We start from the raw sequence: 26562 nt of genomic DNA on the forward strand, positions 1-26562 counted from the left end.
TAAAGGAGAAGTGTTTTCAACAACTAACAACGTTGGAGTGTGAGCTGATTTGTTTTGAAAGTCGATTTTGGGGGAATTATTTAGTCAGATAAATTTCGACATGTTTTTTTTATGTTGCAATTGTTTTATAGATTACAATTGTAATACTTAAATATGTAAATAATATTTAATTTTAAACTCAACGTAATTCATACGCTTTTCCTTAGAACGGTCTTACTGAAAATAATTTGGTAGACCTATTCCAGAGCCAGGTCAAATACATCTTCGTCATGTCGTTGTGTCTACGAAGCAGTGAATTAAAATTATCATACTAGTCCGGAATCTTGATTGGCATCAAGGGCCGATCCTAATATACTTCTAAGTAGCACGGGGGTAATAATACGTGGCCGTGACTGACTTCTTCATAGCGATTTCTATGACGATTAACTAGGTACTTATCATTGTTATGTCACGTCATCATAATAATATAAAAAATAATAATAATAGCCCTTGCCCTTGAATCTTCATAGCACTCTACAATATCAGCGCAATAAAAAAATTATGGTAAGATGCGCGTCCAACATGAATCGTTTTGACTCACATAAGCTCACAAATCGATGTCAAATCGCATTCGACTGTATTTTGTTCGTTTCTTTCATCGTACAAGGTTATGGACTGAGGCCAAACACCGTTGTGATTACCAATTATAGGTCCTTGACGACAGGTGAATCAACCCGTGTGTTTCAAACAAATTACTACATTTCACTCGACATACGCGCAGTATTTATACTCGTGAATGTCAAAAAAATAATTAGCGAATACCGAATGTCATATTTTTAGCAAAACTATTCAGCCGTACTGTTTATCTTTTCTTGAACAATGAAACATCATGTTGTTTCATTTGTTATATCGAAAATGATGATCTTAAAGCAGTAGAGTAGAGTGAAATTTCTTAAACTTTAAACACTACACCAAAAACAGTTTTAGAATAACTGTTCACACACCATCAGCCATTAGCATGTGTTTCTGTATACATTACGATATCAGATAAAATGTGTTTTCTCGCATGTAGCCGAAGATAAGAAAATGGGAAACTATTATTGGAACGATTACAATGCGAGAATATTTAACAAAGAACTTCATTATCTAAATTAAATACACAAGCACCATCTGCACGCTGTCCCATTAAAACATTGTCGAAGGATTATCGACTACATGACTTACTATTTATTGTTCTACACAAGGTATGACTGTGATGCTAGATCTTGTGATATATCAAAACAAACCTATAACGGGAAATTCAACTTTAAATTAAAAATAATCAGGGAAACAGTGTTATATTTCTTTATTTCAATAAACAAATTAACAATATGTTTGGTGATGCTAAATAATATTCATAAAAAATTCATTAACTATGACGTCAATAAATAAGAAATCTTCAAAAAAATTGGCCACTTTCATGGAAGTAAATTTGCAATATCCGTTAACGTTCCACCTTTCTAAGGTAAGCCTATAAAACCGATATTCGACTCGTCCAACCTATTTACTGCTCCCGTTCGCACTAAAATATCTCTTATAACAGATGCGACTGAAATACGTTCCAAAGTCCGCTCGTTACATGATTGTACCAACTCAAACCCATCAACAGAATAGATCATTAATGCAACATAACGTCTTCATTAACTATTATTTTTTTTAAAAAGAAATACTTGACTAAAGTAATGTAGAAACAATGGTTAGTAAAATTTATACTACAGACAGAATGCAACCACGGCGGTTGTTCTGTAACCACGTGAAAACCAGACCGACGACCGGCGACCTCATGTCGGCAGACGGTGCAGTGACTCATCAAAATACTCGGATATCAATGGCAGACGCTGAGCTCTACGTGTGAACGGCGTGTTATTTTAGAACTTGCAGCATCGAACGCCAGCCGACGGGGTCGCTCGGAATTATATCCCATCACTTTTATTAGCAGTTTTTGTTCGATTTCCGATAGTTACTGGTATATTTTATAGCATTAATTCGATTGGGAATGATATTACACTTATTTGTTGTTGTGGTATGTGGGCATGCCATAGTATGGTTTATGATTGGAATAGAATAAAGTGAGATATTTGGATTTGGATGCTTGACATCTTCATTGACACCAAGCTATGGAGTATACTTCCTATATTATCGTGAAAACTAAAGGTATATTTCTTATTTGATATACAAAATTATTTAAATGAACTGTGACTGAATCAATTCGTGCAAGAAATCCGTGAAATCGTGAATTGATAAACAATGTTGATAACATAATTCTAAGTATTAAAACCAACACGTGTCGTGGTAAGACAAATAATGTTAATGCACATAATAAATACTGAACAAGACCACCAATTCTCCGGAAAATAAAGAAGAAACAAAAACTAACATGAAATCAGAAGTCTTAAATACAAAACTAGTAAATATCTAATCATACATAAATATTATTTTTTTCGGGAACACCATGGTTATCACCGGGGGTACCCTGCTAATGTTGTACAGGCTATCCGCCGGCTTAGCAACCATGGCGTTCCTTAGGGAAGTAGGATGGGGATTTGTGGGATATCGAGATGGAAGAATTAAATTTACCAGTAAAAAAACATAAATAAATTAAGTCCTGTTAGATAAATGCACCACATATTATTAGGATGCAGTTTGTACATATTACATTACATACAACTGATGCAGACAAAAATAACAATAAATTGGAGAGACCAACCAGGTAACAAATTACTCTGTTAACTCATCTTATTGTATAGGACTGGTGAACTGGTGACATTTTAAAATGCTATGAAACGTGTTATTTTTCTTATTATTTTTTACGATATCATATTATATTAATTTGTAAAAATAATAGATGATGCACAGATATATAGGTCATTATCTACATATGTAGATCATTTACATTTGTAAAAGTTATTCATTTCTACTTCTCTTCGAGTGTTGTCATCAAACTCAACCGACGAATCGTTCCATTATGCTTTTACTGGCAGCCAAATAACCTCATAAATTTTGATTTATTATTGATGAAGGTTGATAGTAAAATTAGAAATCTGCCAATGTCAACTATGCTTGAGCTGAGGATATAAGAAGCAACGAAGATCAAAAAGATTGAATGCATTGTCTGGCAAACGACATCTAAGCAGTTAGCAATAGATACGAAGTTGATGATTGACATTGTTAGGGATTAAGATGTATCTTTTTGATACGGACACGCGAATGACCCCACTACAACTGATGGTAAGTACCCTATTTAGGGTCCAATAGAATGTCGACTGACAAGAGATGGTTACCTTCCGGCAGTCACAATTATGCCGGCTTGTTGGATCCGGATGTCCACAGACTGATCCCGGATCGCGGCACACTTATGTGGGCCACTATGGCGGGTTTTAACACCTTGTGTACGGTAGTCGCTATCCAGGCGGATATAAAATATATTCTACCACCAGCAAATTTTTCCCTTTTACTTTGTCTTGTAAAAGAAGATAATAACGGCGGCAAATTAATACTCTTTAACGCTATTGATTATGATACCAATGAATTAGCAACAAAAGGTACAAACTCGATTGAACTTGACACACACACACGTGCGTTGTACAAAGATATCGCATCGCTTCTTTGTATGTTTAAATAGAATTCTAAATTAAACTCACAAGTCATAATAAAAATACAACAAAATGTGATGAAAGAATTTTCACAAAAGTGTAATTTCAACGTTTTCCCAAGACTGTATCATTACGGATGACCATCCCGTTTCATTTCTATCGAAGCAAAATTTCGTACTTGACTAACGATATACCATTGCGTTTTATTGTTCTCTGAATGACTATTTGGTTTTGATGAATTGCAAAAAGTGGTCGATTGTGAACGATGGTTGTGTCCTTCTGTATCTAAATGATCATGATGACCTTTAAGTGGTATTCGCATAAAGCGGTGGATAAAACTGTGATGAAATATAAATCATGTTGTAAGTTAATATGAAATACGTACTATGGTTATATGCTGGTTGTAGGATATATTTTAAATCTGCCAGAATAGCTACCACTGCAAACAAGGTGATAAAACCCGCCATAGTAGTCCACGTAAACTTGTCGCGTTCCGGGTTCCGCCTGTGTATAATCTGGTTCCAACAGACTGGCATAATTGTGTCGACTGCCGAGGGGTAATCGTCCTCGTCAGTCGACATGGGAATTGAATTATTTTACAATCAAGTATCTATATATACAAGCTAGTTTATAAATTGTTATTTGATACGAATGTGAGCCATCGAATCCACGTAGAAAATTAGCAATTTGTTTTAAGTTATACGACCCCTATAATAATTTTGAATGTATTCGTTTATAAAATTCTAATTAATTTTCACCGTAATCTACATATTAAATCAACTTCAATTAATGTCTATTGTTTCTAATAAATCTGAACCATTGCTTATTTATTATTAAAAATAAAAACTAGAAAATTTACATTACAAAATAATTATATGTACACACTCATAATATGTAAATTTATAAATGTTATTATTTGAACAGTTGGTCATTCGTGACCTTGCACTGATTGAAATTTTACATTGATAGTGTGTAAACCATAATGCTGCTACAAAATTTTATTACAATTGAATTATTTTGTTTTGTTATTTTTAACATGCGTAAAAACAAGATTCTGACACGGGACCAAATACACCAAACAAAATAATATGCCATGTCAGAAACAACGACTAAAACAATTATCAAACAATATTCTAGCGTGGGATTAAACAAACAATTTAATACCACGTTAGAATCACACGTTGTAGAATCAAAATATCCTATAACAATTAGCCGAATAAAGTCCCCGGAGGAAGGCCTGTCCAAATTCATTATCACGGTCGTAATTACTTCGTTGCGAACGTAAACATTTGTTGGCACGCGGGCACCGATCTCTTGATACAGAGTTTGTTCCCACAGCTATATCTGTAACATTTTACACCGACATTCCGTCCCGACTGTGTTTACTCTTAAGGCAATGTATCAGATACAAAATACACACACACACAGATCACAGACATTGTGCTTTTATCCCTGAAGGGGTGGGCAGAGATTCAACTAGGGCAACTTTTCGCCATATGTATTCAATTTCATAGGGTGATGAGGTGAGAGACTGTCCCCATATCGGGCACAAAATCCATACTACAGGCTGATGCTGAGAAGGTGATTAGAACCCGAGACTTCAGAACAAACAATACAACTACGCCACCAAGGAAGTCAGGAAACAATAATACGCAAAACAATATGTTATTTCGATAAAATTTTCTGCATAAAATAAAATACTTACTGAAGTAAAACGAATATTGTTTATATATCATATATTGCATCATGGTATGGTCACTGACAAGTTCTGCTGGTTCAATGGTGGTGATACCTCAGAAAACCAACGTGAAGGAACGTCAGGTACTGTTGTAATCCGTGCGATAAATTCGTACCTTCCTATCTTGTTTATGTTATTTGTTTTGCTCAAAAATCGGAAAACATTAATACAATTTGCGGGAAAATTGTAAAGTTGTTACAACCAACGCCGAAACAGAAAACACCTAATTATAAAATATAGTTAATGATTCTAAAAACTTTGTTTATATATATTGTAACAAGCTTTTGCCTGTGGCTCCGCCCGCGAGAAAGAGGTATGTCCTATTCAGGGTTTCAACTATATCCATACCAAATTTCATCAAAATATCATATATAGTTTTTGAGTTTATCGAATTCAGACAGACGCGGCGGTGGACCTTGTTTTATAATATGTAAGAGAGTTTTTGTAATAGAACTGGAGAGATAGAATACCTCTATGGAAAATATTAATTTCATAAATGAAATATCACTTCCACCATAAGATCTGATCTTTAGACGTCACTATTCCTGTAAATCCGTCTTTAGCATTATTTTAGATATTTTATCGTATCAAGTGCGCAACTCTTGATCAATACGGATTGGAGAACGGGCAGATTTTTAGATTAGGGAAAGAGGATTAGAATGCGAATCTTTATACTGCTTACAGTCTACAGATCTAATAGGATTTGGTATTGGAAACAGCCGGATATGACGGCTTACATATTTATACTAATAAAGATGGACTAGCGCGTGGTTATATTTGAACTTGTTTTAGTCTAATACTTTAGTTCCACTGACGATGGTTTATACCTTACTAAATAGTTGGTCAGTATTTTCTGTAGCATAAATTCTAGTTTAGGTTCTACTGGATTCAGAAGACTCTTTAAATATTATGCGGTCCTAAAAAAAACAAATATTATTATAACAATTTAAACATTTTTCTCCCGACGTTGCGAAGACTTTGCAGCCTTCGTGGTCACGGGGCAGACTGGAAAATTAGAATACAAAATCCTTCGATAAAATCCGTAAAATATTTTTATTTTAATGTCTAACATCCGCATAAACAAAAATAAACATTATATATAAGAAATCTTCTAATATTTTACGTAGGTATTCACGATACAGTAAATTATCAATGTGATGACGAAGACCGACGTAATTTTTACGTAAATCTGACCTAATAGTACATAACATCAATAAATTCGCAACTCTGTGACGTCATCATGGCATTTCGTAGTATATTTTATAGTGAGCATCGTAAACAGTGATGGTAGGAGCGCGCGCGCGGAGGGAATCACATTTCTAACGAGTTTCGAATTGTACAGACGTTGTACAATCAGCCACGTAAGTAGCTGAACAAATTCAAAACTTCAAATCGCCTATGCACTTTTTTTTACCAAAATCTTTATTATTCTTTACAAAAAAGAAATCAAGACGTAATTACTTTATTACACACGAAAAAAAAATCTATAAAACTCTACGTGTATAGGCGTTTTGTAGTTTTGAATTTCTTCAACTACTTTTGCGGCTGACTGTACATGGGGAGATTCATTAATACATTCAAATGCATTTTAAATATTTATTTATATAAAATCAAAGGGAGTATTGTGAATACAAAGCGTATATTTAAACGCGTCATTAATGCTAGCGTAGGTGAGCTAAGAACCTTGAGATCCGATTCCAAATCGAGTAATTTACGTGATACTGCTAATACATATCTGGGATTATGTTTGAGAACGAATATAATTTTCCTAGCATTTGGGTTTTGCGCCTACCTTGGGATATGCTATATCTATACCCCTTTATTCATAAACGTTTTTTATCTAAGGACGGAGTAAAGCTGTGATAACAAGCCTGTTTCTCAGTGCCCAACGGCACTGAGAAACAGACATAGGGCCGTTGTGATTGGTTATTATTGTTGTATTTCAATATTAGCCAATCACAACGGCCCTACGTCTACGCACTGCGAAGACTGCCACGCCGTCAGCACTGAGAAACAGACTTGTTATCACAGCCTTACTCGGTCGTTAGATAAAAAACGTTTATGAATAAGGGGGTTAGTCTATACTAATATTATAAACTGAAGAGTATGTTTTCTTTTCAACGCGCTAATCTCAAGATGTAATTAACCTATTTTGAAAATTCGTTCACTAAAAAGAAGCTACAATACACTTGAGTACTATAGGCTACTTTTATCATGGAAAATTTTTTACGCTAGCGGAGCCGCAGGCAAAAGCTAGTCTTATCATATGAAAAGAATATACCATATTTTTCTGTTCGTTGATCATCTTAATTTTTAAAAAAGACAGATGTCTATTATATTATTTACTAACCACCACATACACAGGCGTACTATAACAGCAAATGTACAATAGATATATTAAGTGCGAAAAATATCATCAAAGAAAAAACTAAACATTTTTAAAACCTTGACACCAATGATAATCATAACAAAAACCTCACATCTTTTTTTTTAACATGACTCTATATTTGTTAGCCTGGCAAGGGCCGACTTATACAAACATACCGAAGTTAAATCCTCACAAAACCGCTATAATTGTTAACCGCACCGTTCTGCTTATCTCGCAGCTTCCTCATCCGCGGAGCTGGGAGTTTGATTACAATTAAATGAACATAAAATATTTAATTCATCAATGCAAACTGGTATGTTGCGGCCTTGATATAATCATTGCCGTGTTCACTGAATTATGATGCGGAGAAAGTTAAAGTAAAATGTAGCTTAAATTGTACTCGTTAAAACTCTCCACATTGCAAGAAACGCTCCGTGTATAAAGGTTCAATAATTGTGAACAATGGCCTAAACGTACCAAAAAACATGCTTGGTTAGGTATCGGTAACGCGCAATGAGCATACGAATTTAGAAAATATCTTCATTACGAAATTATGAACATAATTTAATGGAAACCTACATCTACATTCAGCCTATATTATTTCATAGATAGACTATATAAAAAAGAACTAGCTCATATTTGCCGTTATTCCCATTAAACAGGTGTTCCAGCATTATTGTACACCCTGTATAAATCCATAAATATTAGACGCCGATACCATAATAAGAAACGAGTTTACATTTGTAAACTTGAGTCATGAGTCATGACTCGGAACGATTGACAGGGCCGTAGGAATGGGATATCTAGGCTAGGAGTACATACTATGCAGGTTATGTAGCTTTGAAAACTAAATAGTTATGGCGAAGGGTCCATATAATCAGATTCCTGCAGGTTTCCCTTTATGTAGAATATTAGTATCATTAGAACGATTTGTAGACCGCATTTATGCATATTGGTACCGATATGTTGTGTTGGGTTCACTTTCAGAAAATTTCTCCTATTTGACAGTTATTTTTTTTACTCTTCAATACAATTATTTAAAGCTGAATAGATATTTTATATTATTTGAATCAATTTCTCAAAGTACTGATTCGATTAAAAAATAACTCCCTAGTAATAAGGTCAATTTTTTCTCGTAATGGACTTTTACGTGGGATTATTTATGAACAAAAGTTATGTCACATAATTTCTCAGATGTCAAATCATTTAAATAACCAAGCACAGTAGCATAGGGCTGTAGTCTGTACGTTTCAATGTCCTTACAACAAATACAAGCCTGTAGTCTAAGCCGGCGTATCAAGACAGCACAAGTTACAATCAAGCATTAACATAACTATAAAGTTATATATAACAATAGTAACAATGGATCGGTGCGGTCGTTTATCTACACAATCGTTATGGAAGGTTTGTGGCCTTCAGTGAATGGTTTTCGAAGGAACTATTGTGTTAATTACACGTTTGATGCTTCTGTGCAGCCATTAAGATGCTAAGAACATGTTTACAAGTTTATTTGCAGAACATTTACTGTTATTTCTCGTTTCCCATTACGTTGATTATTTTGTATGTTAATTTCAATCGACTAAACACGAAATTCGAATTGATCATTGCGTATTTTTCATACCAACAATTCAGTCACATTATTTATTTATTCTAAAATGTTTGCTCAGTTGAATTATAATTTTAGATCTCAGGATAATTCATAATTCTCAGGATGTTTGAATTCACATAGTAAATATATTATTTCTACTAATTTCTAGAATTTCGCTCACATTCTTGCCATTTACACTCGCACTTCCTTACGGAGCCTTGAAATCAAGGAAAAACCTCGAAAATGATTTCACGGTTGACGTTCCTAATCGATTTCAAACGATGAGCAAATTCAATAATACATTTTTTTAATTTTTTTTTATTACTAGTTTCTTAGACACCCTGTATACCTATTAATTGTAATTTAAAGACTTTATACTTACAGAACATTCCTTTTTCTAGTAGTCTGTTTTGTGAAGTCATAGCTTTTCGTTTCTTTTAAAATGATACATTGCTGATAAATTCGCGAACACTAAATTAAGGCTTATAAAATCGTGATAATTCAATAATTATCACTTGGAAATGCATGATACCATAATGATATAGATTTTATTTAAAGTTTCAAACTCCCATTTTCACAAATCTTTGTATTTTTTAGTTTGCAAGGCGAATACAATGGTCTCTTCGGTCAAAACTAATTCCAGTGAAAACACAGTATTGCATAAATCTAGAAGACTTCATGACAGTAATTTTTATTACCCAAAAAACCCATAAAAACTTCAACACAAACATTCAACCCAACAGGCAAGCATCAAATTGTTTGGTTTACAAATAGTTTGCGTCACAAACACCAATTGATCTTAATAAAGGGGGAGTTAAACGGTTGTATGCTGCTAGGAGCTTGTATTTGGCCACTCGGAGTTGATTGAGTCATTCACATTGAAATGTGTGGCAACTGGCAACCAAATGGAGGTGTGGCTTTTTTTATTGTTTATTTATTAGAGATAAACAGTCATACAACGGAATTATGATTACATTGGTGAAAATATTGTTATAGACCAATAGTTCCGATTTTTGACATAGGTTTTCTTATAACAATGACTGATTATTAAACCAGATGCCAGCAAGTGTCTGTTGTAGTGTCTACTGTTTATGATTGCACCAATTTCTATAATCATAAACAGTTGATGGTAAGCCATCAATTAATAAGTAATGTCAATAAAACTTAGCTTCCAGAATCGGGAAACAAAGCGGCCCTATTTAACAAAATTATTAAGTACATATTCATTACTCAGTTAGACAAAAAGCTTTAAGGAATAGAAAATAGTAAATTAATCCACTAGTCAGTGCTAAGTGCAGACTGTACGAAAATAATTTAAACTAAATTCAATTGTTCAATACAGCTGGTTTATTAATAGATATTGTGGTGAAGGCCAAAATATATTATATTGTTAATCTCACATATTAATTGTCTGTCTAGACATGCAATAGATTAGATAATAGAATATTTGTTATTGATAACTATAAAAGGATAATAAAGCCAACTATCTCGAAATTTTATCTTCATTAGAATATAACACCAGTATGATATTTTAGTTAAGCTAGTATATTTTTTGTTCTTTTTTATGTCATTTTAGAATTGTTCCTGGACAATTACTTGAATCTTGCACTGGTTTTGCAGGAATATGAACTTTACTTACCATATTAATATTCCCTTTAAATATAATACAATCATGCTGTAATAAACCCTTTAATGCTCTCTATTATACATTGAAAACCCTATTGTATTACTCAGCTCCATTTAAAACTAATTCGTAAATTTTAATTGTTGTCATTCTTATGCGAGAGTAATGTGATGTAAAACAAAAAGTTTTATTAAATGAATAATGGCAGAGTTTAATTAATATATTACCCTACATACAGTGGATGAAATAGTTTTAATAAAAACAAATATGACCATACCCAAACAACAATATTTTCTTTCTTATATTCCCAATATTTTTTTATTTATAAATATGTTTTTCATTAGTAATTAATCAATAGTTTAATTGCATCATCAATAATATTTATTGTAGAAAAATCATAAAACATTGATGACAGATTTATGAAGTATACAATTTTACACTAACAATTTAAAAAATGTTTTGGCAATACTCTTATTATACAAAAGAAATTACTGACTTAATTCTCAAAAATTATTCACACATAATTTTTTTCCGTATTATAAAAAAAACTTCACTAATAGAAAGCCACAATAAGCAACCCTTAAATACCTGAACTGACAGTGACTTTAAGGAATGCCTTATTAACCTTTCTTTATGGTGAATACCATAAATATGACAAGTATGCTTTTTTGATAGTATAATTTTCCCATAAGAAATAACTATTCATTAAACTGATTATTTATTACATAGTTCACAATGCTCTTATGTTACATAGTTGATGATTTGACAGAGAGCCAAGACATAATTTTCAGACTGTTAATTTTAAGATTTTATTTGTAGAGATGATAGATTTCCTATTTTATTTTAGACTTGAACATAACATTTTACATTCAAACCACTTCTAAATACCATTAAGAATTTAACATCTCATCATAAAATATATGGCTTACTAACAAGATTTAAGATTACTTAACTGAAAAATGATCCAACACATCAGTGTTGGATCATTTTTCTCACAATTATATGCTCACATAATATGAATATAAAGTTGTTCTGAAAAGAAACATAAGAATTTTATGTCTTCTTGTGGACATGGGTTAAGAGTATAATGCTTAATTAAATTCCACATTACGTTTATTCTCAAATTAGTTGTAAATTACTTAAAAGGGAATTTTATGATCTTACAACTTTGATTTTTTGTAAAAACAACAAACTGGGCGTCAATGCTCAGTAGCAATCATAGTGAGACATGTATGTACTTAAATTAATTTATCTTCCCAAATATTGAGTGTCACATATTGAAACTTTCTGGGTAAAATAAAGTCCATATAAAAGTTTTTCTAAGACAAAACTTGGACTTGGCCATATGTAAGGCAAAATCACTGATAAAAAAGAGGAACCATTTTCAAAAGAAAAAGATTAATATGAAAATATTTTATTCTGTGCTTACATAAATATTGATCTATGTACCAAATTCAGGGAAAAAGAATATTATTAAAAGACCTCCACGGAATTATATTAATTGACATTACATCTAAATGTGTATGTAAAATTCAAATGTATGTTATTTATTGACAAACTTGTAATAAAAAGGCTATAAAATATATATCTTAATATTATCTTTTACAACATAATGCAATACCTCTGTAAACTAGTTCAATGAACTGAATTAAACTCCGAGGCATTGTCAATATTGTGAAATCTTCATTATTTGCTCACAGCTTGTACATATAAACTAGAGATACTAAATGACATACACAAAATCTCAAAGCTAACAGTGTGATTAATTACCTCTGAAATATGTCATATCATCATCATGTAGTTTAAATAGGACATTTGGACGTAGATCGAACCCACAGGATGGTCGAAAATGAGTTGAGTATGCCAAATCTAGTCTATAATGTCTATATTATCCATTAGTAAAAACATCTTAGTCAAAATATGTTCATTTGAACTTTTTATTAACAAAATATTTATGAGCAAAAATACGATTTAAACTTCAATCTTCAAATTTCAAAAGTGTCATGTTGTAGGCTGGATCTTTTTTGCATATCTACATCCATTTACTTAGCCAGGACCCTTATTCTGTATGATAGTGTAAACACGTAATGCGGCCGTGTCATGTTATCTTCGAGAAATGTATGTGGAATGGTATTCTGTAAGCCAAATTTCTATAGTCCTAAACATGATGTGTTGTGATACGTGCTTGTTACACACTGTCAAAATAACGTGCGGGATAGAGAATAAGGCCCCTGTTGTCTTAAGGAATGGCATATGGCTAACTGTTAAATTGATTAATAACTTGCTGGGCATTTGGTTAAGATTGGACTTTATTTTAAAGACTTAAGAAATATATTCAAATAATCTTACAAGATATGGTGATAATTTATTGAGATTCAACTCTGTTAAAAAGATTTTAGGACACAAAATAAATTATTTATCTTGTTACTGGCTTTGTGCAGACTTGGTTAAGACATGTTAATACTATTTGTTAGTTTAATTCTAAGGTTATACAGTAACTAAGTGTTTAAAAATATATAACGAAAATATGGCACTGATTCCATACCCCAGAAGTAATAAATAAGCAAGTTGATTATCATTATTTTCTAACTTCTATACATACTTTGAAATATATATTTTTTATGACATAGTAAGCAAGTACATATTTAAAATATTTTGTTAACCAAAGTAATATGTTTAATCTATTTTCCAAAATTCTAGAAAAAATTATCTCAATGTTTGTGAATAATAATTGCAAATATATACATGTCTTTTTCTGTTTTTCATATGTGAGAAATAATTAGAATCAAATTATATTTCATTTTAATGGTTGTGTGTTAATAGTTCAGAATAATAACGAAATCTATTTTTCTTTACACATATACATAACACCATTCACAATTACGATCGGTCCGAAAAATCTAGAATTTTACGGTCGACAGATGTGCCTAAAGATCGTAAACCACAACTAAACTTGTAAACGATTTCTGTATATTTGAAAAAAAAATGTGTGGAAGTGCACAGAAAATGAACAATTACCTATTATAAACTCTAACAGCTAATGTGACATCGATGAGGGACACAAACAGGTGTCGTAAAACGCGAGAAAAACTATCAAATTCAGGGTCGTGGGAACTTACTCTGTTCGTTAGACACCGAGGCCGGCGAATCGCTGGTAAACGAGCCGCTCCTCGACACGGGGCCCCATTTCTCTCTTCTTCCACCATCTCTAGGCTCTGTCCTCTCAACATCGTCCGCGTTGCACAAATGAAGAGCAAATACGCACCAATATACAACGAAACCGATACGCATCTTGAACTTTCAATGACACTAATGCACTAACCGCACTGGACAAACAAAACCTCCGTCAGAACCCGGCACTCTATACACATCCTAAAACAATAAACTACTCAAACAGTTTACAGTTCATAAGGCCACATCACAGGTTCATGAAAAAACATAAAACTACGATTTTTTTTTATCACAGAACAACCAGCGAGGTCGAAAATTTTTGACGTTTGACATTGTAATGTTAGCGACATTGTCTGTCAAAAGTTGTCTGTGGTGTTTTATTTTTTTAAACCATAGAGTAGAAATCGACTATTATAAATTAGTTAATAGTATATTCAACCTTAAAATATTAAAATGAACGCAGCGAACGCACCCTCTGAGCCGACATATTTACCAAAATATGTCAAATGACCTTGCCAGTTTGTAAACAATACCTTGACTTGAGAATTACTTTTGGTAAATTATCTAACTTCCTTGTTGCATATTTTGATTGCGGTAGTGTTTGCGATATTTGCAAGTGAAGATAAAACGTGAAAAGAAAAATGAATATCGATTTCGAAGCTATGGCTGTTTTAGAAGAAGAATCACAAAGCGTGAGTTTTTTTTATTCTTTGTTGTCTATTTACTCATTTGTTTTGTTGTAGATCAAGTTAAAAAATGTATGATGCACAAAGGGAAGTTTTCGTTGGAAATTTTGTAAACGTGCCAGATTAGTCTGTAGAGGTAGATCATTTCTGTGATATATTTTTTATCGTGTCTATAATCTATTTTCAAATACTATTGCACAACAAAATGGCACATTTCGTCATCTTCTGGTTCCCGTAGTGGGCTAATTATTGCGACAAACATAGATAGCGTGAGACTTAATGTCAAAAACATATTTTGTTCAATTTGTTTAGATTCAACTTGGCATTGTTATCTATAGGCATTAGCTACAAGTGTATATATAGGTATATAGGTTTCAATACCTGTGTTTACAAATTAGACCACAAGGATTGGGAACGAATGGCTTATTATTCACCCCAAAAAACTCCAAAATAGACTGTTCATAATCTCCATGCCTGATTATTTTTCCATATTTTAGGTTATTTTATGCGTTTAAAACAAAGTTTTTTTTTTCAATATTTTTCAAATTGTGCAGCAATATGCTTATTTTAAAATTTGTATTAAAATAATTTAAGAATCAGGTAATATTTACAATTTGCTGCATTGTTATTATTATATAATAAGTAAAGAAAACATATTTTGTATAACAAAATTTATGCAACATATATTAAACACAAAGGATATTAAATAAATGCCAACCTTTGTAACTAAGTCTATATATAATATATCTGCAAACCAAAATAATAATATTATTTGGCACTAATCATACATTGTACTGGCATCTAGTGCAAATTTATATAAACTGATTATTGTGCTGCACAGGCTTTGCAATCAAACACTGCCTGTTTCAATACTAGATGGCGCTATTACTTGTGATATAATCAAACATATACATACAAGTATATAGCATTTGTGTATGTTTTTTAGTATTGCATGACTGTTGTGCATAGTATTTGTTATTAATAATTAATAATAGGGTGGACCACCAAATTGCTCCTCTTTTTTGCTATGCCAGCTGCCATTGTAACAAATTATGAACTCCAATGCAAGTAATGTCTCAAATCTGCACAATGTTGGGTCTCTCTGTTAATTCATCTTTGATTTTTTTGGTTTATTGTAAATAGCCCTCAATATGGAATTAAGCTGTAAATTAGAAGATGTTTTTTAGTAGAAGTAATTTTTTTTTACTGCTACACAATGGACACCAGAAATCTTATAATAACAATTGTTATATTGAAAAATAATACCTTTATGCTGGAATGACTCCATAAAATATTATATATATTATTTTAAATAATAAATATTTATCTACTTAAATATAATTATTTTTTTTAAATAAATTTAATATCACTATAATGCCAAGACATTGGGGATTTAATAAAACCAAACAATAAAATATACTTTTACAAATTAGAATAGATGCTTTCAAAACTAGTTTAAATTCTTTATTGATTGGTTTTTAAGCATGTGGTTCTCAAAGAGTAATTTAAAAATACTGTGAGTCGCATAACTAAACTTCAGTTACACAGATCTGCGACTATACCCTTTGAAACCATGGATAAAACTCTTTTATAAAACTTGGAAACTGCTTAAACAATTTTGAAGTCTGTCTGACTGTCATTAACACAGGCAAAAAGCAAAACCTTATTAATTATTTATTTGTGTATTTATATGGCTTCTTTTCATACAAACAGTTGTATAAATTGTCAATTATCCAAAGCCCTTTTTAATAAGAATTTGTCTGGTTATTTAAGTCTTCTCTGTACTTATCTAGGCCATAATGTTAACTAACACTGCATATTTTGTATAAAATCATACAACTAATATTTCTAATGTTATGATGTGATTAATAGCCATTATATATAAATATGTGAGCAGTAGCATAGCTTGCTATAGAGGGGTCCTATATCAACTTTTGGGCCCTGCTTAGTTTAACGTAGGTATGGGGCAAGAGGGGCCCCAAAGCTTGGGGGCCCCGTATCATTGATACGGCTGAGTGTGAGTATACAACCTAGATATAAATGTGACCTATTTATCTTCAAAGGACCGGTGAATACATATGCTCTATTAATAATTTACATTAAATAATTCACATCAATAACTAAAAAGGAAATGTTGTGCCCCACTGGACTGTTTAAACAAGGCTACTGTTTTAGAAATATTGTTTGACTTTTTTGCCGAAATTATTAGATTATTAATTTACCTTCAAATCTTGTTTTACATTGACTACATTATACTAAGTCGACTATTAGGAAATCACGATTGGTACATTTAATGATAAGTTTAAAGTCATCTAAACAACTTTAAATATAAGAAATAAAATGTCTCGCCGAACGCAATAATTATGATGGCCTGCCTAATAGCTTAAGTTTTTGGCGCTGACAAGACAAAGATCATAACAGATGTTACATAACCAAAGCCTATTGACATAATATCATAAAAGAAAAATTTTCAACGCAATTTGTACCCATTTAGGATGCTGTTGAATGTGCAATCAATCTATTGAGAGCATCGTGCAATTCGAATCTCTCCCCTCTTTTAATTTCCGCCGGCACGGTATTGCCTATTTGTCGCCTGTTAAGTTATTACGCATCTTTAGAAGTGCTAAGCTAAACAAAATTTAAATGGGTAATAAATAATGGAATGTTAAAAGACTAAAACGTCTCAGAGCTCAAGACAAAATCATGGATTTATAGGTTGGCTATTATCCTAGACTCCGTGGGACTTGACTCCACTTTTTAAGTACTAAATTATATTTTTAAACTTTTAAAAAAACTTCAAACAAGAAACTATAGTATAAAATTTACTTATAGACAAAATAAAATTGGAAGCATTGTATTAGAGCCGGAAAAAAATGAAATGGCATTTTTGCTTGATTCTATATTTTTCAAATCGAATTCTAATGTATCAAGTACACAACTTGTGATTTATGCTATGAAAAAATAGTATTAGTTTCCTGTCCTGATTAACTACAACTGTTTATAATTATTTTTAAGTACAATGAACTACATATTGCTATCGTATGCTCTGCGCCTTAGTTGCAACTTGTAACAAGACCCAAGATAAGATAGCGTTCTATAATCCCTTCGTGTCGGGCGTCGGCACACTCGACTGCACATTGCGTACTTGGTGTCGCTGGACAGTAACTGGAGTACGTGAATCATGTTTTCATCATTCTTCAGTTATCAGTGAGCTATAAATGCCAGTTCAAATTAGCATCAGTTCAGCAAATAATGCCATATTCCCATATTGATCGTATATAGTGACGTAGCGTTGGTTGTTACTGTCCGTAGCGGACCCATAAATTTCCCGCCAAAACCATCGAGCGAGAGCAAAAAGTTTTGTTTCAACAAATAAGTCACGCCCCTAAAAAACATAACCTCCCCGCGCCCCTCAACCATACTACGCCACTGCGTATATTATGTTGTGCATTGTAGAAGCAACAAATATTATGATATTTCTATTTGTGACTTTCATAAGGATATAAGAATTAAAACTGGATTGATTAAGTAATATTCGAGGCTTTTGATTTGGGTGAGGTGTTTTATTCCGCGAGCGAGGTAAAAATGCATGTTGCGGGAAATAAAATAGATGTCACAATCAATTAGTGCACTTTGTTTTTAATAATTTTGAATGTATAATTATAGATATTTTACTGATTTTAAAGTGGCGTGACGATATCAAATAAATCTTAAAAAATAATGTTTTATGATTAATAAAATTGATATTATAAGCAATTTAAGTTAAATGAAAAAATTGTTGCCCCGGCTTCCTTTTCGAAAAATTTAACCCTTCGCCATTGAAGTATAAAATAGACTCGGATTGAGTCGCCCCACATGTTACTCGTTCGGACTCTGATACCTTTTGTGCGGGAGCCAAAAAGGTTCCGATAGCAACCAGTTCGTACGTAATGTGTTTTTTTGTTTATCTGGATGGTGATAAAAAAAATTGTAGACAAATTCTTTTGCGCAAGATACTTCAACATTGTTACCTAACTAGGAAATCAACTTCCTGGCGTACAGCTTCACATATATCGCACTCTTAATAAAATAATGACCTATTTCAAAATTCTTAATTTGAGGCAGTCGTCGGAAAACTAATTTTTGTTTGCTACCTTTTTTTGAAGTTGGTATAAAATTGAGCTTATTAAAGATAGGTAAAAAATTAAACCTATAGCATGAAAAAAAGGGAAAAAAACTAAAAGGCCGCAAACAGAAATTGGTTGTTTGACGATTCCCACAAATTGGAAATTTTGGAATGGGTCATTATTTTATTAAGAGTGCGATATGCTGCCCAGGACACGCATAAATTTATCTCTGTAGTGAAGTTATGAAATTAAAAACAATGTTTTAACGTTTTCTTGTTTATCAATTCTGTAGGCAGTTATTTTTTTTCGTAAATCAGATTGTTATTGCTGCACCGGCATATACTCCAGTTATTTTACGTTGTTTATAATAAATTATTGCCTTGTCATTTTTGCGCATGCGAATGATTAAGATGTTATCTTTTAGTATGTGGGGCTTTGTAATAGTTTTTTATTAATAAACAATCAGATATGTTTTCCAATGTTTATTTTAATTGTATTTGTTTAAAACTGTTTGGAAGTTAACGTCCATGCCTTACACATGACTACAGTCTCTTTTGTATATTCCGGCCGTACTAAAATTTTTTTAATACGAGCCGTCACGACGTCATAGTTATGTTGCCATTGCATATAATAATCTAAATTAAAAATGCATTATAGACCTCAAGTGTCTAAAAATGTGATTAAAATTTAATGTGTAATTTATTCTTATAGGGTTAGCATATATTTCAAGTGATCTTAAGAAAGTTCTTTAGGTATGCTGAAATTTTCGAAGTAATTCAGCCCGCATGAGAGTTTCACCGGGGCCCAGGTTGAGTATAGTGTATCAAATCTATACATATTATAAAAAAAATACCCTTTTCTGTCTGTATGTAAGATGAGACACCTCGCAACACATCGAAAAACCGTCCGAAATTTGCCGAACGCACCTTACATGTTCCCCATTTCAATGGGCCGCATTCTGTCCCCTATGGGACCACGGCTATCTGTCCCAGCATACCGGATCATGGCAGCGGTTTAAAGTCCTTCCGATCGTCCAGGCATATCTATAAAATGTACCTATATTATAGTTTTTTTTTTTTTTTTTATATTTAGTCCACTTTTCTCTCTAGAATAACCAGATAATCTTTTGTGCTATAAACGAACCATATCATAGTTACGTAGCGGAAAAATATGCGATTACTTGACAATAATGGGAGATTGTCCCTGACCACCTTGATATATTTTCCCTGACCTAGGTTAGGATATACGCAGTTCTGATCCACGAGCGAAACGCAATATTTTACAACTAACTACGCAGTAGAACGTGCACGAAACCGCGTTGCCGCCCGAGTATTAGTCATGTTGCAGTCGGTTAAATTGATCGTTTTTGAAAAAGTCTAGCCCCCTTTTTTTGTGTTATGTAAAACTGTAGAAAAATGTTTGGTTACATCTCATTGCGTATACAAATAATTGTATTTGTTTTATTATGGAGATTTTTCAATCGTTTGGTCCTTTATAAATACGAAACTCGACATGTCTATGCAAAGAAGTTTCAAAGGTTAATTTGACAGATTCTCTATAAAGAACATGTCAAATTAAATGTCAATCGAGAAATATAAAACCCTGTACAATCTTTTAAATGGTATTTGTACTTTCTAACTACACTATTTTCTATAGAAACGCGCTATAAAAACGTGCCAATGCGCTATTAAATAGGTTATAGCAACGTAATGCGTGTTAAACGCCTATTATCATGGCGAGCAATTAAACGTTTCTTTCTTCGTGACTAAAATTTGTTCGCGTCTCCGCTCGCGTGGTAGCCTTTTGGAGCTAAATGTAATTAATTCGCAATAATTAATCATATGGCCTATATCATTAATAGTGTAGCGCCATGTTAGGGAAGGAATTCGTAGAATTATTTCTGTGATTTCAGAGATATTGTACAAACCCTCAAATTTACAAACATATATCTTTAGAATATTTGTGCTGATTAATGTAAATATTTTATTTTATTGACCTTGTATTTCTTAGAACCTTCTGTACTGATTTTAATGAAATAAAAATATGTTTTTTAATGCTTTTTGATATGGAGTAATTGAATAAGTTTTCACAACAAAAATAGCTCCATACGCTGACCTAGGTAGGTTACCAGTTCTATTGATTTTAAACGCGAGGTGCGCCTGACCCAGTTCTGAAATTGGACTAATTAACGATATAGCCGAGTTCAGAATATTTTAGCGGGTTATTACTATAAATATATTCTGGAATTAACAAAACTAATTAAATGGTTACTAGTCACATGATCATAAAGGAAAACAATATTTGTGGCAAAGTTGTGCCTCGGTGGCGTAGTTGTATTGCATGTCCGGTACAATAGCGCTCTGAGGTCCTGGGTTCGAATCCCGGGTCGGGCAAAGTGATATTTGGGTTTTTCTGTTCAGTATCAGCCCGGAGTCTGGAATTTGTGCCCGATATGGCAATAGGCTCGCCCTCTATCACATCATGGGACGGAACATACTTGGCGAAAAGTGGGTGCCCTAGTTGCGCCTCTGCATACCCCTTCGGGGATAAAATGCGTGATGTTATGTATTATTATGTATGTTATGACTTAAGAGCTTGTTTTTAAAAGATAGCCCTAGAAAATTTCAAAATTTGTGCAAGGATTGTTTTGATGGCTGCCAAAATTCCACAATATTGTTTGTTAGGTATGTACATAGCAGGATAAAAGAGCCTTTTCTGTATATCCTTCCAGTAATTGTAAATCTATAATTATTACGTTTTTCCGAGATTCAAGGACGAACAATTCGGAATAAATTATATATAGGCCCTTTAGATAAAAGTAACTTTCTAAAACCGACATTTATAATGTACGAGTCTTTGTAGCGCACAAATGGTCCTACCGAATAGATCGATATAATGCGTAGATTTCGAAAAATGCGTCACCCTATAAAAAATATCTTAGACTGTTTTGTGTAGAGATTTTTTCATCTAAATGAAACCGCTCTGATTATTTTAATAATATAATTTTAGCTGGAACCAGGCCAATGATTAAATACCTTTCTAACTGGCAACTGCATTTTTATATTCGAAAATCGTATCTTGAGTACACATCAAATACAAACTTTCTCATAACAGATACGCTCAGTTCCCCCCGTTGTAAGACATATTTAACAAAGTCGAAAATCTGTTTGAACCGCGACATAAACATCAACGCAAGTACTACATAATTGTATTGCATTGACTGTTGCCGAGTGCAGCCGAACGATAAGGTCACTCTGACCGAGGTGGGGAGTACTACAATAAACATAGTTGCGACACCTCTTCTGTCCCGACAGTGTGTACTGCGCCGTGGGAAGTGCGCCTTTGGTGCCTGTCAGAAAAAAGTTGTTTTTTAAAAAACGAATAAGAGAGCTCGGTCGTTCCCACTGCGCAACGCGGCGCGCAGTCGCAGTGTGTGACGAGCCAGACGCCGAGACGGACACGGGCGCTCACTGTTCACAACGCGTAAGTAAAATCGTGTTTTACATACATTTTATAGAAAATTAACGAATAAGTGCTCGCTGCAGTGATTTAAAACGGAATTTTGGGTTAGGAAAGTGACTGTTACTACGCCGTGTGGCGCGGCGGCGACTTGCGACGCAGTTGTGTAGAACCCGGCCGGTCATTTGTTGCTAACTGAGAAACGATATTAACTGCGTATTTGTTTGTGCGTTTTGCAACATTGTATGCTGTTTGCCGGTTGTATGCATATGCTGCATATGAACTTTCATGGGTTAGGTCATGGCGCATTATTTTCTAATGTTGAAATGTAGGTAGGTTTATAATATTATCTTGTTGTGTTTATAAAACGTGATTAACCATCAAAATTGTCGAAAACTTAGCACAAGGTCGTTGTTATGATTAACTTAATTTTTTGTGTACACAAACTGTGTTAATTACAGTTACATAGGTAAGTATACAATTATCTTTGTTACATTTTACAATAAAATAAGTACCAGCTATAAAAGGAAATAAAATGCACCGACGCACTTTCTTTGTATAGAATGCATTCTTTTGGCTTAAAACTTTCTAGATCGTTCATACGCAGTAAGTAAGTACCCGAAAATTGTAACTAACCTTGAAAAAGCCGGCTTATTTCGATATATTTTTATACAACATTTCTCTACGAAAATAAATACCTATAAATGTTAAGCGTATTTTTCCACTAGTTATGCCGAAATGATGTAAAAATTAAAGGTAATTTTTAAACTATTGCGTGGGCGTAAGTAATACAGCTTACAGTACACATGATGTCACATTTCACGTGGAAAACACCTTTTATCTATCTACTCAAGTGTGTTAATCATTGCGTGTAGAATTACAGAAAAATAGCTTCGTAAACATTAACACTTAAATACAAAACTTATATCGCTAGTAAAGGACTATTTTTTGTATATTTGATAATTATTGTGTATTTCCAATTTACTAACTTAATTTAAACCAACTTTTTGTCTAAAATATGCCTTGGAAATCATATAATACGTCTAATTTCATTTTGACCCCAATATTCACAAACAGGTTCGTTTATTATTTATAATATAATTTGCCATACGGTTTTCTAGCTGTAATAATTAAATATTCAAAGTAATCATCGTATTATTCTTTTTTTTTAACCGACTTCAAAAAAAGGAGGAGGTTATTACCTATCTTATTATTAAATATACCTCTAAATATATTATAATAAATCTCAGTTCGAATTGAGAATCTTCTTTTTAAAGTCGCTTAAAATAATTTTATTATTATCTTTAAACAGTAGACTTAAATTTATTTTAGATCAATACACCGCCTACCTATCTCACTTAGCTTACGACGCATTAATTTTAATACGTCATGTCTAATTTTAGAATAAGTCTCCCAAGGCGTAAAAAATTTAGACAGACATTACAGATAAAGTGTGTTTGTATTTGCGTGCCTAACTTGGAACTGCGTATTTGTAATTCTGTTCCATTACACACATACATACAAACATACATACATACATAGTAAGTTACGTACACAAATACAAACCTTTATCCCCGAAGAGTAAGAGCAAAGACGCAGTACACATATCCTCAAGTCGTCAGCCTTACATTTGTCTCGTGATGTTAGCGAGATAATTCAAATGCTGGTCAATGTATTGTAAGCTAATTCCTAAAAAGAATATGCTCAAAATTACATATACAAGGTGATTGTTTATGGAAATATCTAGGTTTCCATATATATTTTTAGTGTTTACTGTAGGTAGTTATTTTAAATGCGTAATGGCTATTTCGGGCAAAAAATATATATATTGCAAACCCATTACAATGGTTCTGTCATTTATTAACTTGATAAATGTGTCACTGCCACATATTTATAAACATTCATGATTTACACAATTTTGTTTATTGGCTCTTATCGAAAATGTCTGACTTATTGACTATGGAATTTGACTTTGATCCTAATTGTAGTTAGGCACAAGTCTAAACAAGTTCAATGACCTGCAGTCTTGATTTGCCGCAGAAATTCCTTATCTGATCAACAGTAATTATATTTTTGTATCCAGATGGTATTCCCAAATATTGATTTATGTGTAACATTGGATGACGAACTGACGACAATCTGTGTTGATTTGAATAATTTTAATTTTTGTATATTTTTTATTGCCATCTGGTTTTTAAGCTTACAATAGTTCAAAACGACAGCAAACGAAATGGTAAAATCTCGCCGCTTGTAAAATGCAACAACTTGATCGGTATGTCATGTAATGGTTCTAAGTCTAATTTTAAAGTATTAAATTATAAAGTCTTGTAACAATTTAATGCTTGCTATCGATCTCTTTGTTTAATCCAGTGCAACACAACAACAAAACACAAAAAATAAAACGTAGTTATTTTATGTTCCAGAAATTTCCATTTCATTTTTTACGTTTTACTTGAATCGCTCTCTAGAATTCTCTCGAAACATTTCAAAGAGTGAGCTGTCCAGGTAAGCTAGAATAACAGAAATCAAAATGAATGAAGCTGCATTGTAAAATTAAATTTCATTCCCCTTATATTTTAAGACTAAGATCTAAAGAGGTTTTTTTTTGCTTTCGACCACATTTCTGTAACACTCTGTAGATGTCTCATTGGCATGAATATAAACAAGTTTTGTACAACATTGAACTTGAATGCTATATTAAACCGGACCGTACCTTCATCTAATCATGTTAGAAACATCACTAAGGAAACAGATTCTAATCAGCCAATTGTGATACTGATTACCATACCTGTGTGAATTATCTAGGTTTTGTTATCGCCATACGGTTAAAATTACGACGCAATTAAACGTATCTGCAGTATTAATAACTTGTTATATAACATTACGTTCACATGTACATAAGCCATGACTTATTTATATCTTTGTGAATTACTGGTGCGCACTAATGATGGTCAAAACGATTTCACCTTCGTGTGCCAAATGCCTAATAAAATTACTAGTAATTGAGGTAGTTGTTCGTTATACACTAGAATTTTCATGAGATAGGTAATTTGTGTTTATTTTTGGTAAAAGAGTGTTGTTTGTAGGTGGAAGATCAATACCTGTTTTATTATCTATAATGTCAGATGAGATGGAAGGGCGTTGTTAGGGATTCACGCAAGATGATTATGTACAGGGGAGTTTTGGGTCTAGGGCAGTCTGGCTGATTGGATATAATAATAATATCAGCCCTGTATTATATACTTACCCACTGCTGAGCACGGGCCTCCTCTACTACTGAGAGGGATTAGGCCTTAGTCCACCACGCTGGCCTAGTGCTGATTGGTAGACTTCACACACCTCCGAAATTCCTATAGAGAACTTCTCAGATGTGCAGGTTTCCTCACGATGTTTTCCTTCACCGTTACAGCGAACGATAAATTCACAAAGAATACACACATGATTTTTTAGAAAAGTCAGAGGTGTGTGCCCTTGGGATTTGAACCTGCGGACATTCGTCTCGGCAGTCCGTTCCACACCCAACTAGGCTATCGCCGCGTATTGGATATAATACCTTCATGTAATTGTCTATGAGAATGATACCGGCCGAATCTGCGTTACAACGTCATTCCGAAACAATAATATTGACTCTAAAGTTATGTTAGGTTTTGCTATATCTAATATTAGACATCAGAGGTTTACAAACTTTTTTTTTCTCATAGATAAGTTTCAAAATTTTGCTGGTTCCGGTGAACTCCCTGCAGTAATATTTCTACCGCATGCACCAGAATATGCAAGTTTTTACATGTAACAGTCGCTGATGAGCATCTTAAAATATTATCTGCATACATTGATACGAGAAGTCAAGCCAACATTTTAGTTCTTTTCAATTAAAACCAGATATTTTTCAAGGACCCCCGCTTATGAATTGTGACTTCCATTTTTTGGTCACGCCGACGTAGACCCCCGTCGAGTCACTCATGGACCCCTGGGGGACACCTGGACCACTTTGGGAATCAATGCTATACATTATGTATTGAAAGGGAAAATATGTTTATATGTATATGCTATTAATAACGTTCACCCACGATACGTTTGTGTACTACGCAGACACAGCGGCGGCTGCCGTCTCTGTCACGTGATGTATGGACACTCGTAGATCATATTTATCTATACAATTTGCAGTAAAAAAAATAACAAACAAATTGTTAACTTTATTTTGATAATGATAA

General features: G+C 33.1%; 2 protein-coding genes across 3 annotated transcripts in view; one reads left to right on the forward strand and one right to left on the reverse strand.

Annotated features, from left to right (window-relative positions):
• Positions 1-14441, reverse strand: part of LOC115441311 (stromal interaction molecule homolog) — a 54859-nt gene extending 40418 nt beyond the window's left edge. For both annotated transcript variants that reach the window (XM_030166166.2, XM_030166085.2), the window contains exon 1: positions 14049-14441. In XM_030166166.2, coding sequence (XP_030022026.1) covers positions 14049-14220 — 172 coding nt within the window. In that variant the 5' untranslated portion in view covers positions 14221-14441. The remainder of the gene's footprint in view (positions 1-14048) is intronic.
• A 112-nt stretch (positions 14442-14553) lies between these two features.
• The window catches only part of LOC115441532 (REPTOR-binding partner), a 35376-nt gene continuing 23367 nt past the window's right edge, over positions 14554-26562 (forward strand). Inside the window, 1 exon segment of the mRNA XM_030166389.2 lies at positions 14554-14792. Coding sequence (XP_030022249.2) covers positions 14742-14792 — 51 coding nt within the window. The 5' untranslated portion in view covers positions 14554-14741.

Source organism: Manduca sexta, chromosome 7 (genome assembly GCF_014839805.1).
Source record: "Manduca sexta isolate Smith_Timp_Sample1 chromosome 7, JHU_Msex_v1.0, whole genome shotgun sequence".
NCBI classification, from domain to species: domain Eukaryota; kingdom Metazoa; phylum Arthropoda; class Insecta; order Lepidoptera; family Sphingidae; genus Manduca; species Manduca sexta.